Source organism: Mustelus asterias, chromosome 18, assembly GCF_964213995.1.
Source record: "Mustelus asterias chromosome 18, sMusAst1.hap1.1, whole genome shotgun sequence".
In the NCBI taxonomy this organism is placed as follows: Eukaryota; Metazoa; Chordata; class Chondrichthyes; order Carcharhiniformes; family Triakidae; genus Mustelus; species Mustelus asterias.
The window spans coordinates 65,712,020-65,725,931 of NC_135818.1; the positions used below are offsets into that span (position 1 = coordinate 65,712,020).

Consider the following 13,912-nt stretch of genomic DNA (forward strand, 5'->3'; position numbering starts at 1 on the left):
GAGAGAGAAAGAGTTAACAGTCCAGATCGATGACCTTTCATCAATGTTTGTTATTGTTATTTGTCCACGCACATTCATCTGCCATCAGAGTAAATTTCAAATACAACATTGCTTCTGAAATGTCAAGCTGACCAAATGAGATACAATGATAGTTAAACAGCAAGGTGCCAAGAAGTGCTTCTGAAGGAATAAAGCACCTGAAATTATCACTTTATTACATCCTGTAATTACATTCTGCAATTTGCAAAAACTCTGGTAATTGTGACCAATTTAAAAAAAACAGTATATCTAATGCAGGCAGAATTGCTTAATTTTTGACACATTAGAGATTACACATCCATGGTGAATGGAGGCTTGACCCTGTCATCCGTCACAATGACAATCTTCGAATTATCTTCTTCCACCATAAACTGCAGCACAACCAGTCCTACTACCTTGCTTTGCTTGTCAACATCTGTTTCCTTCAAGTAAAAGACCTCTTTGTGACAAGCCATTTTAATTCTGTGTTCCATTCTAATCTTTTTGCAGGGTTTAAAAAAACCAATCCAAAGTGCAATCATTGGCTAGCAACATAAGTTAATAAGTTCTCTGATAGCTCCTGCACTTCTTCGCATAGTAAGAAGTTTCACAACAACAGGTTAAAGTCCAACAGGTTTATTTGGCAGCACTAGCTTTCGGAGTCTCAGGCTCCTTCATCAGGTGAGTGAGGAGCTGTGTTCACAAACTAGGGCATATACAGACACAAACTCAATTTACAAGATAGTGGTTGGAATGCGAGTCTTTACAGGTAATCAAGTCTTAAAGATACAGACAATGTGAGTGGGGAGAGGGCCAAGCACAGGTTAAAGTGTTGTGCATTGTCTCCAGCCAGGACAGTTAGTGAGATTTTGCAAGCCCAGGCAAGTCGTGGGGGTTACAAATAGTGTGACATGAACCCAAGATCCCGGTTGAGGCCGTCCTCATGTGTGCGGAACTTGGCTATCAGTTTCTGCTCAGCGATTCTGCGTTGTCGTCTGTCGTGAAGGCCGCCTTGGAGAACGCTTACCCGAAGATCAGAGGCTGAATGCCCGTGACTGCTGAAGTGTTCCCTGACTGGAAGGGAACACTCCTGCCTGGTGATTCTCGAGCGGTGTTCATTCAGCTGTTGTCGTAGCGTCTGTATGGTCTCCCCAATGTACCATGCCTCGGGACATCCTTTCCTGCAGCGTATCAGGTAGACAATGTTGGCGGAGTCGCAAGAGTATGTACCATGTACCTGATGGATGGTGTTCTCACGTGAGATGATGGCATCCGTGTCGATGATCCGGCATGTCTTGCAGAGGTTGTGGCAGGGTTGTGTGGTGTCGTGGTCACTGTTCTCCTAAAGGCTGGGTAGTTTGCTGCAGACAATGGTCTGTTTGAGATTGTGCAGTTGTTTGAAGGCAAGTTGGGGGTGTGGGGATGGCCTTGGCGAGATGTTTTTCTTCATCGATGACATGTTGAAGGCTCCGGAGAAGATGTCGTAGCTTCTCCGCTCCGGGGAAGTACTGGACAACGAAGGGTGCTCTGTCCGCCATGTCCCGTATTTGTCTTTTGAGGAGGTCGGTGCGGTTTTTCGCTATGGCACGTCAGAACTGTCGATCGATGAGTCGAACGCCATATCCTGTTCTTATGAGGGTGTCTTTCAGCGTCTGTAGGTATCTGTTGCGATCCTCCTCATCTGAGCATACCCTGTGTATATGGAGGGCTTGTCCGTAGGAGAAGCTACGACATCTTCTCCGGAGCCTTCAACGTGTCATCGATAAAGACGAACATCTCGCCAAGGCCATCCCCACACCCCCACTTCTTGCCTTCAAACAACCATACAACCTCAAACAGACCATTGTCCGCAGCAAACTACCCAGCCTTCAGGAGAACCGTGACCACGACACCACACAACCCTGCAACAGCAACCTCTGCAAGACATGCCGGATCATCGACACGGATGCCATCATCTCATCTGAGAACACCATCCACCAGGTACACAGTACATACTCTTGCGACTCGTCCAATGTTGTCTACCTGATATGCTGCAGGAAAGGATGTCCCGAGGCATGGTACATTGGGGAGACCATGCAGACGCTACGACAACGGATGAATGAACACCACTCGACAATCACCAGGCAGGAATGTTCCCTTCCAGTCAGGGAACACTTCAGCAGTCACGGGCATTCAGCCTCTGATCTTCGGGTAAGCGTTCTCCAAGGCAGCCTTCACGACACACAACAACGCAGAATCGCTGAGCAGAAACTGATAGCCAAGTTCCACACATATGAGGACGGCCTCAACCGGGATCTTGGGTTCATGTCACACTATCTGTAACCCCCACGACTTGTCTGGGCTTGCAAAATCTCACTAACTGTCCTGGCTGGAGACAATACACACCTCTTTAACCTGTGCTTGACCCTCTCAAGACTCTCATTCCAACCATTACCTTGTAAATTGAGTTTGTGTCTGTATATGCCCTGTTTGTGAACACAGCTCTTCACTCACCTGATGAAGGAGCCTGAGACTCCAAAAGCTAGTGCTGCCAAATAAACCTGTTGGACTTTAACATGTGAGCAGAGAATAAAAATTGCAGGTCTGAACCTTAGCTGAGGCTGAAGCCATGTAAGATTAACTAAAATTTGAAGCAACAAGTAGTAATATTGAATCTAAGATTTTACTTTGTTTCTCAAAGATGAGCATACAAAGAACAAAGAAAATTACAGCACAGGAACAGGCCCTTCGGCCCTCCAAGCCTGCAAAAACCATGCTGCCCAACTTAACTATGGTCCCCGGAAGGGGACCATATCCCTCTATTCCCATCCTATTCATGTACTTGTCAAGACGCCCCTTAAAAGTCACTACCGTATCCGCTTCCACTACCTCCCCCGGCAATGAGTTCCAGACACCCACTACTCTCTGTGTAAAAATTCTGCCTCGTAAATCTCCTTTAAACCTTGCCCCTCGCACCTTAAACCTATGCCCCCTAGTAATTGACTCTTCCACCCTGGGAAAAAGCTTCTGACTGTCCACTCTGTCCATGCCTCTCATAATCTTGTAGACTTCTATCAGGTCTCCCCTCAACCTCGGTCGCTCCAGTGAGAACAAACCAAGTTTCTCCAACCTCTCCTCATAGCTAATGCCCTCCATACCAGGCAACATCCTGGTAAGTCTTTTCTGTACCCTTTCCAAAGCTTCCACATCCTTCTGGTAGTGTGGCGACCAGAATTGAACACTATATTCCAAATGCGGCCTAACTAAGGTTCTATAAAGCTGCAACATGACTTGCCAGTTTTTGAACTCAATACCCCGGCCGATGAAGGCAAGCATGCTGTATGCCTTCTTGACTACCTTCTCCACCTGCATTGCCACTTTCAGTGACTTGTGTACCTGTACACCCAGATCCCTCTGCCTATCAATACTCTTAAGGGTTCTGCCATCTACTGTATCTCTCCTATCTGTATTAGACCTTCCAAAATGCATTACCTCACATTTGTCCGTATTAAACTCCATCTGCCATCTCTCCGCCCAAATCTCCAACTGATCTCTACCCTGCTGTATCCTCTGATGATCCTCATCGCTATCCGCAAATCCACCAACCTTTGTGTCATCCGCAAACTTACTAATCAATCCAGTTACATTTTCCTCTAAGTCATTTATATAGATATTATTACAAACAGCAAAGGTCCCAGCACTGATCCCTGAGGAACGTCATTTGTCACAGCCCTCCATTCAGAAACGTGCCCTTCTACTGCTACGCTCTGTCTTCTATGATCGAGCCAGTTTTGTATCAACCTTGCCAGCTCACCTCTGATCCTGTGCGACTTCACCTTCTGCACCAGTCTGCCATGAGGGACCTTGTCAAAGGCCTTACTGAAGTCCATGTAGACAACATCTACTGTCCTACCCTCATCAATCATCTTCGTCACTTCCTCGAAAAACTCGATCAAGTTCGTGAGATACGACCTCCCCTTCACAAAACCACGTTGCCTCTCACTAATACGTCCACTTATTTCCAAGTGGGAATAAATCCTGTCTCATACATTCTTTTCTTTTTTCGATTATCCTTTTTCCCTTCCAATTATTTTTGCACATATTTTTGAATAAGTCAGATAAAAGGGTCTTGTATCAAGCCTAGGCTTGCATTAAAGTTTAAGGTTTATTTATTAATGTAGGCTTACATTAACACTGCAATGAAGTTACTGTAAAAATCCCCTAGAAGCCACACTCAGGCGCCTGTTCGGGTACACTGAGGGAGAATTTGGCACTTAACCAGCACGTCTTTTGGACTGTGGGAGGAAACCAGAACACCCGGAGGAAACCCACACAGACATGGGGAGAACGTGTAGACTCCACAAAGACAGTGACCCAAGGCCAGAATCGAACCCGGGTCCCTGGTGCTGTGTGGCAGCAGTGCTAACCACTGTGCTACCATGCCGCCCTAGCATTCCTCACTTTAGCAGGTGAAATGTAGCATTTACAGTTCATGGAGTTTTAGAAAGAGGATGGAGAAGGAGCTAAGCACTCACATTAAAAGATTGCCAACTTGGAAAGTATCAAAGAAGGTTGGCGGGGGGGGGGGGGGGAGGGAGGTGGCGATATAGTGTTGCTATTACAGGTGGGCAGTTTGCTTCTGGAACAAAATAATTGCCTCAAATTAAGTGAATAAAAGTTTCCAGTACTCATGTGATACCTGTGTGCCACCATATGCTGCCTTTATACTGTGCATTTTGCACTAAGTGTTTTTAAAATAGTGGGAGAAAAAAGTCTACATCTGGGATAATAGTTCAAGCAGAAGTTCCTCCTACATGTGCTCTCGTTGCATTTAACCCACCCTGTAGGTTTGAGGCCAGACAACAGTATGCTGTCTGCATGCTTGCTTAAAGCATGCGTTGACCTCCACCAGCTCTTATGCGCATTGACCTAAACATAGAAACTAGGAGCTGGTTGTTCAGCCTTTTGAGCCTGTTGCACCAGATCTGATCAGGGTATGTAATCTAGTTGTAACTTCTACAGCTGCTGTCAGAATTGGTGGATATAGTGTAAAAAAGTTATAAAATTTCAGGCTCTCTCTTAAAACAAGTAAAGCAGAAATATTCTTGTGGCTAGCTTTTCAGATTGTGTAGCCTTAAACCAATAGAATGAGAACAAAATTAATTGCATCAATTATTTGTTTGTAATCTCCTTTCTTGAAAGCTTAGGTCACATCACTTGTGTTGAAGGTGATAGAGTCATAGTTACAAGGGTGACATAACTTCTTCAGATTGAATTGATGGAACAAGATATACTAAGTAGTCAGATGTATTATATACTTACCCCTCAGGCCCCTACCCAGACCTTTCTCTCCACTATACCTTTGTCGCTGTAAGATTACAGCTGTCTCCCAAGCAAATACTTACAGCTGTAACTGGAAGGATTGACTCAACAATGGTCTTTGTTGTTCTGTGACCAGCCGATTTCCGAAGCACAATATTGGTTTCACCAGTTGTATATTTTTAATTTTCTCTTCTCACTTCCTACTGATTTGCATTTCCTGTCTGCCCCTCCTAAGAAAGTTTTCTACTAAGTGTGTGATGCCCCATCAGAACTGGAAAATTCTGTTTGATTAGATCTGATGCACTGTCCTTTGAATTTTAAGTGCTATGGCGATAAATTCCTTTTAACTACAGTTATGTTTAAAGGTTTAATTATAAAGTCAAAACAGAAAGTAACACTTGTGAAATTTGGAATTTAAGTTTTAAGTTTATTTATTCGTGTCACAAGTAGGCTTACATTAACACTTCAATGAAGTTACTGTGAAAATCCCCTAGTTGCCATACTCCAGCGCCTGTTCGGGTACACTGAGGGAGAATTTAGCGTGGCCAATGTACCTAACCAGCACAATCTTTGGAGTGTGGGAGGAAACCGGAGCACCCGGAGGAAACCCACGCAGACACGGGGAGAATGTGCAGACTCCACACAGACAGTGACTCAAGCTGGGAATCGAACCTGGATCCCTGGTGCTGTGAAGCAGCAGTGCTAACCACTGTGCTACTGTGCCGCCCATAGAATAGCTACTCAGTTTCTTTAGTCAATATTTGATCACTGGTATAAAATGAATCATGCGAATGGGCAGGTTGACTTTGACTGAGGTTGTTAAAATCCAGAGTATTGGCTACTTGGAATTTATATTAAATATCTACCACCAAAATTTAAGCTTTTCATGTTATTTTAATGAAAACTATAAATCCAGTCAAAGTTATTATGGCTCTTAACTCTTTACAGTCTGGGTTGTCCAGATATTTCTGCAAATTTTGGCACTCCAGACTTTAAAGGGTTATGCTTCTGTTTTTTTCTATCAAGGATCCTCAATCCCCTGATGAGATGTGGTAACTACCAATCACGAAGCTTGCATACGTCCACAATCAAGGCCATCACATATCCACGAATCACACGTCAGCAAAACATTGTTTGATTTTGCGAAGGAAATTTAAAAAGGGTGTGAATACAATACCAGAATTCAGTGACCAGCCACGATTCACCCAGGATCTGATTTAATTACAGTGGCTGAAAATACGGAAGATTGAATTATTTCTGCTATAAATTGGGCATTGTTTGTTTTAATCTTATTGACTTAAAAGTGCAATTCTTTGAAAAAAACTTGCTTCTGTTTAATGGAGTATGACCTCTGTACAACATGTACTGTATAGAAAGTCACTGATATTCCCGTGGTACAGAAATAGCAGCCATGTATTTATTTGGTTTATCAAAAGACGAATCCTCTTCATCCAAAGAAGTTTTGTTTCAATCTTTAAATTGAGTCTTGGGTAAGCTGTTCATCAAATTATGTCCCAATACCAGAGATTATGAATACTCTGTAAAATTTTAATTTTGGGTTTGGCAGACCAAGAGCTTGTAGAGTTGCTCAAGTGTTGGGTATGTCACAGATTAAACTTGAATCATAACGTCCACATTACTGTAGGTATTTTAAAGCTGACATTACACTGTTGGGACAAGTGATTTATTGAGGATTATATAATGCCCTGTCTCTAATTTTGAAAAGTCTAGCTACGGTATGTATATTGTTAAATGGCAGAATACCCATGTTCTTGCTGTTAAATAAAATATCTACCACACTCTAGATTTTCACAGCATTGTACTTTAGTTATAATATTGTATACTTTATTGCTGCCTTTCAACTTTGACGCCTTCCACTTCCAAGAATTAAAATGTTACTTATTTACCTTCATGGATTTAAGCCTTCATTTATCTATAATCAGTTAGATGGATGCAAGACCAAACCACAAACGTTGAGAATTAATATTGCTGCATCAGCTGATAGATAGCGAAAGTTAGGTTTTTTTCCTGTCCAGCAGATGGCGACCTTTTACTGGGTCATTTTACTTGGCCAAATCAGCTGGCTGGTAGCATGCATTGGCCAGTGGGTTGGATTATCCTCTTATTCAGCCAGCACTGAGATGGTAATTTGTGACCACAGATCGAAAGTAAGTTGGACTATTGTTATGCTTTGGAATGTCAAAGTACTTTATACCGGAGGGATGTTGATGCAGAAGAGATTTACCAGGATGTTGCCTGGTTTGGAGGATATGGACTATGAAGAAAGGTTGAACAAACTTGGATTCTTTTCATTGGAGCGATGGAGGATGAGGGGGGACCTGATAGACGTTTACAAGATTATGACAGGCTTGGACAGAGTGGATAGTCAGAGTCTTTTTCCCAGGGCCGAAGGGTCAATTACTTGGGGGCATAGGTTGAGAGTGAGGGGGAAAAATTTAAAAGCAATGTAAGGGGCAAGTTTTTCACACAGAGGGTGGTGAATGCCTGGAACGCGCTGGAGGAGGTGGTGGAAGCAGATTCTATAACAACGTTCAAGAGGCATCTAGATAGATACATGAATAGGCAGGGAATAGAACGCTATGGACCACATAGAGGCAAGAAAATATTAGAGAGGCATCTGTGTCGGCACAGACTTGGTAGGCCAAAGGGCCTGTTCCTGTGCTGTATTGTTCTTTGTCTTTTGTACTTCCACCATTGATCAGAAGCATGTAAAAGCTTTGTATATGAACTCTAATCATTAACCAAAGCTTTTAGTTGTTTCCTATTATGTATTAATGATATAATGATAAGAATGTCTTTCTAAAATTGTAGGAGTGAGGATTGGATGCATTATTGCACTTCATTAAGCAATCATTACTATCTGACAATCCAGGCATTATATAACAACCTCTAAATGTATCCTTGAAGGGTAAATAATACACTTCTGGATTAATTTAGGCTGGTCTTGTATCCCAAGTAATTCAAAATTTTTAAAAAATGCTTTCAATGTTTATTTGTATTTAATACTTTATCAAATATTTAGTAACAGGATTACTTTCCCATTGGGCTAAATCTTTCATTAATTGTTTTCCAACAGTGAAGGATTAAACAAAACAAAAAGAGGTCTATTTCAAGGTGGGAAAGTTTTTTATACAAGTGTGTTGTCCTGAGGATGTGTGTCTTGATGGTACGGATTGTCTGGAGGTTTATCTGCATTTTCAGTGGGTTTAACTACATGGAAAGGAATTGGTTATGACACTGGATCAGGTTTCCATATACCACTGTGAGCAGACAGTTTAATACAAGTGACTATTGAATGAGCTTCCAGCTGTTTTCATGTTCTGAACTAAAAATGTAGATTGTGACATTGGATTTTCTTTTAATCTTGTCAGAGCAAAAAAGGTTTTCTTTTGTTATCATGGTTTAAAATTGCATTGTACAGAGCGTCAACAGAATTAAGTGATAGTAAAATAGATGCTTTTTTGGTTTTGGTGTAGTGCTACTTGGTTATAAAAGATTCAGCAATCAATCTTTGAGGACAGTTTTTAAGTTTCTTTTAATACAATGGCTATAATTCCCAAGCCAACTAAGGAAAATTGAGCAAAATGTTTGAACTTCTCTACTTGCCCCCTAATAAAGCAATTTTATTTTTGCATAAATATTGCTACTTCACTGTATTTTGCATCAAATTAAAAATCTGAAATTGCTTTAGAAGCAGCTTCATCCGAGTATTCTCCCATTTTCCCTTGATTGTAATATTGTGGTGCAGACCTGACTTGATCAATTTTTCCCCTGACCAAGATGAATTTCAGCAGCGTTTTGAACTCAAGTCTTCTGATTGAATGGAGTCCACTGCTGTGCTATACAAATAACATCTTCAGAGATCTAGTAGCAATATTGTGATTACAATAATGCATTGGTGCATTCCAATCATCTTGCTATTGTGAAATTTGCAGTTGTACAAGAGATGGCTCCTGAAATAATATCTTACAGAACTTGTGCAGAAAATGATGAAGCCATGTATTACATGCAAGATTAATAAATTTAATACATATTTGAATTGCCCTCTTAATTGTTAGAACTTGTGATTTTAAATAAAGGCTGATTTCTGACCTCCACAATAAAATATACATTGCTAGCAATACTGCTAACTAAAATACACTTTATTCCCAGGTGGATCTTCTAATTTGAGTGGTTTGGAAACTATATTTATGTCTGGGAAGATGAACTGTCATTTTTTTATGAAATTAAATTTAAGTTAAATGAAGGATATGTTTGTTATGTGTAGTCTGAGATATAAATATCTTCAAGCGATAACTGGTTATGGAAATTCTGGTCAGTTTCAAAATTAGATTTTCACTAGGTTGTCAGACAGTTCATGGCCTATTCTACTTAGAATATTTGGACTATTTTTTCAATCAAAAATTAGTTTTAATATATTTCAGATAATTGATTGGCATTAAAATTTTCATTGGAATACCATAACTCTAAATTGCATTTTTATTTCTGTACACAAGTGTTTGGGAAATACTGTTATAAGTATTTGAAACACTTTAAAAATTGGTTGCTGTGGCTTTTAAGAGGGCACACCAACTCAGAACTTCTCATCCTTTGCTTCAAGTTTTTGAACAACCACAGATTTGATCTAAAGCATAGTTTATCAGAAAAACAAAGTGGAAATTGACTTTACTCACAGTTGTGTTATAAATGTCAGATAAATGAACTTTCCTACCCTCTGTTGCTTAGGTTGTGTTGTCAGACAATGTAACTGTAATCACACCAGTTTGCCTTACTAAGTTCTAGAATAACATTTGTCTGAGCACATTGCAAAAGAAGGGATTGTATGCCGCATCTGTCTAAAACTTGCTGTGCCTGTCTTAGAAGAAAACTTTGTGAATTGCCATAGTCATCCTCTACAGATATATTGTTTGTTTATCGTGTCCATTATCAGCTTGCATCTACATTTTGCTAGACTTCACTTGCACATTGATATATATTTTTTCAGATTAAAAGATAATGGCATTGGAAAATATTTTAATAACTTTAGCATAGAAAATAATTACGCTATCAGTGAGAAGTAATTTAAATTTTCTATTCCGTTTATCTTACACTAGAAATGCATTGTTTGACGTGTAGAATTGTGTAACAATACTTGGTACATTATTGTTCACAACAATTAAACTGTTATTGAAATTGAGATTGTGTTTACAAAAAGCTTGTTAATTGTATATTTTGTATAATGTACTGATTCCAACTCCAAAGGAAATACTGTGTGAATTTAGTTCCTAACTGTGAGATTGTACTATTTGTTTGGAGTCAATTGAACAAATTGCATATGCCTGTGTTATGTTTGCAGACTGTGGTGGTTTGAAATATATTTATGGCTTGAAGGTGCCATTAATTAAAGTGTCAGGCAATTGCATTATATTTTTGTGTTTTTATTAGAGTTAAATCATGAAGATTGCATAAATGGGGGTGATGAAAAATTTTGTTTGTGATTTAATCATGAAAGACTGTTTAAACAAGGCAAAAACTTAATTAGTGCTGTAGAAGATTTACCTATTCACCTGAATTTATAACAAAAGTAACATGCAAAATGGCTTGCTATTTATATTTTAAAAAATTCAATGGGAAAACATCGTTTGTGTGGTGCACCATTGGTTTATAAGTTTTCAACATTGCACAGTATAAGATACGGTTTTGTGATCTAAATCCCTGAGCTTCCGATCCTCAATGCAAGAATTGGAGGATAGACACTGCACCAGTATAAAGCGGGGGGTGGTGGGAGGGAGAAAGTCAATCACCCTGTGGTGGTGTTCTATATCCCCTCAATAATAGTTGAATCAAGAGCAATATTGGTCCAAAGATGTGCAGGTTAGGTGGATTAGCCATGTTAAATAGTCCATTAGTGTCCCAAGATGTGTGGGTTAGGGGATTAGTAGGGTAAATACGTGGGGCTATGGGGATAGGGCCTGGGTGTGATGCTGTGTTGTAGAGTCGGTGCAGACTTGATGGGTCAAATGGCCCCCTGCACTGTAGGGAATCTATATGACCTGTCTGTGCATTATTGTAGTGTGTGACCACAGGTGCATATATTTCTTCACGTAGTTGACGTTTCGTGTGCAACTAGTGAAATTTGCTGTTGGCACTTTGCTTGTGCTGCATATCAGTATGCAAATTTCTTATAACTTTGCACCTGTTTGGCTCAAATCTCACATTCCTAACTCCGAATCACACTATACAAATACTGTATGTGACAATTAGTTAGCAGCTAATCTCCAATTGTGCAGCACGAAGAAAAATATGAAATAAAAATGGGTAGTCAGCAACACCCTTTTAAAAAGGGGCCTAATAAATTGTTCAAAACATTTTATGAAACTTCGGAATATCATTTCTTTGCTAAGTTGACCGTTTGCCATCAGAACTAGTTTGTAACATACACGTACATAGATATCGGAGCCCCGGGACCATGTTAGATGCCAGGTTCTCAGATGTATGATTTGGTTTGTTGACAAAGCACCATCCAAGGATCTGTTCCTGAAACTCCTAGAAACTATGATTTACCCCCCAGTTTGGACATTCACACAGCACGGCAGAGTTTGTTGTTTGTAATCTCTGTCCCTCTAGTGAAAAGTTACTGAAACAGAAAACCCTAGGCTCACAGTGGAATTTGGAAAAAGATTTTGGGTCCAAATCAATTTCTCGTGTATTTTTTCCACCAGTGTAGTCAACTTTTCATTGTATGGTTCAAATGAAAAATTATGTTTTGAATGTCTCACCAAAATAATTTTACACTGGTTTAGCACAAATCAGTTGTGGGTATAGAATTGGAATACTCGCTCATGGACATCTGGATTTATTTGCCATAGTTTGAAACAATCAGTGCTAGTTTCTTCCTCTTTTATAGATGCTGAATTCATTCCTATGGCGAGTGTAACATACTGCTTTAAACCAGTTTCACTTTATCTAATATGTTGTATTTGTAACACTAAATTGTCTTTCAGTAAGAAAATTCTGTTCAGCTTCACTGAGTAGTGAAACACAGTATTGCATGGATCTGCTTGTAGTGATCAACCTGATGTAAGAACAAGTCTTTTTTTTCTATTAAAATATAACATTAAAGCAAGAACTCAACTTTTTCCATAAAAACTTCGAAAAGCAAAGTTCCAGTTGTCAAATACAGTAGGGAGTTGGAACATGACTACCTGAACATTTAAAAAGAAAACCGGTGATTGGGGAATGACTGTATTGTGATGTAAATAGTTACAGCAGCTGTTTTTACTTACGAGCAATGATGCTGGAGGTACCAACCATCTTAAAATGTGGATGGCAATTGGAATAGAAATACTAAATTTAAAACATTCTTTCAAAATGTTTTGCATAAGCTATTTTAGGAACTATTAGAAAGATATTGGGTAAAAGTGAATGGAGAGAAAGCAAAAACTTCCGTGACATCAATGTCGACAAGTGCATCCCAATCAATGAAAATCTGTTTTAGTGCAATCAGTGTTTTAGGAAATATGACCACTAATTTGCACACAGGATTTCATCAGCAGCATTGAGATAAACAAATGGGTATTAATATATAAAGATTATTGTTAAAGGATAAATGTTGACAATGACAGTGGGGGAACAAAAAACAGGTTCTTTCACATTCACCTGAGGTGGCAGACAGAGTTGATTTAATGTCTCCTGAGAGGTAGCATCTCTGACAGTGCAGCACTCCACTGCACTCAGTGTCAGCCTCAATTATGTACTCAAATATTAGAAATGACGCTTGAACTTATGACTTTCAAACTGTGTGAGTGTGCTACAAGTGAGCCAAGGATAACACTGGAAAATGTAAATTGGTAAATGGTAAAAATATTTTTGGCCTTCACTGTAGAAAATTGCATCTTAATTGGGCAGAGAATCAATGTTACTACAGTACTAAATACTAATATTTGTGATGTATTCATCTGCTTGTCTATCCCAAGAATGGTATGTTAAAAATAAACCTAATTATCTACCTGCCATAGTTAAGGAAAATCCTTTAATATTTTCCACGAATTAAAGATAAATTATTTCCCTTACAGGAAAAAAATTCTCAATTATTTAATTCTCCCTCATTTCCACAATACATTAATTCTACTGTCATTCAAGCAATGCTGAGAGGTTCTGTAGTCCACCTTATAAAAATTGCAATTTAGGAATCAGTTAAATTTTGCAAGACCTTGAAATTTGTCTTCCTATTCTGGATAAACGTCAGTAGTGATAGAACACATTTGCTGTATAAATACACTATTATGACCCAGCATTAACAAAAACTAACTTATTTGTGGCTGGATATCCATGCTAGTAATATTTTATAATATATTGCACAGAAAAGATTGAATTTGAGAAATGTAAATGTAGCATAATGAAATTATAAGCGGATAGAGAAAAATCATGCTAATACAATAATTCAATCTTGAAAAAATCTTACCCTGTTTCCAAATGTATTAATTGTGGAGTAAAAATGGAGCACCTGCTGTACTTTTTAAAGTCCAACATGTTTGGTGAAATCTATACATTCCAGTGTGTAATATTTTACGTGTGACATGTACATGGAGCT

At 39.3% G+C, this 13,912-nt stretch overlaps 1 protein-coding gene across 4 annotated transcripts in view; it reads left to right on the forward strand.

Moving 5' to 3' along the window:
- Nucleotides 1–8,714, forward strand: part of ppm1aa (protein phosphatase, Mg2+/Mn2+ dependent, 1Aa) — a 30,308-nt gene extending 21,594 nt beyond the window's left edge. For 2 of the 4 annotated variants that reach the window (XM_078234218.1, XM_078234215.1), the window contains one exon: nt 6,346–8,714. In XM_078234218.1, the coding sequence (XP_078090344.1) occupies nt 6,346–6,375 (30 nt within the window). In that variant the 3' untranslated portion in view covers nt 6,376–8,714. Of the gene's footprint in view, nt 1–6,267 lie in introns of all 4 variants that reach the window. The other 2 variants (XM_078234216.1, XM_078234217.1) reach the window with 1 other exon arrangement.
- The last annotated feature ends 5,198 nt before the right edge of the window (nt 8,715–13,912 follow it).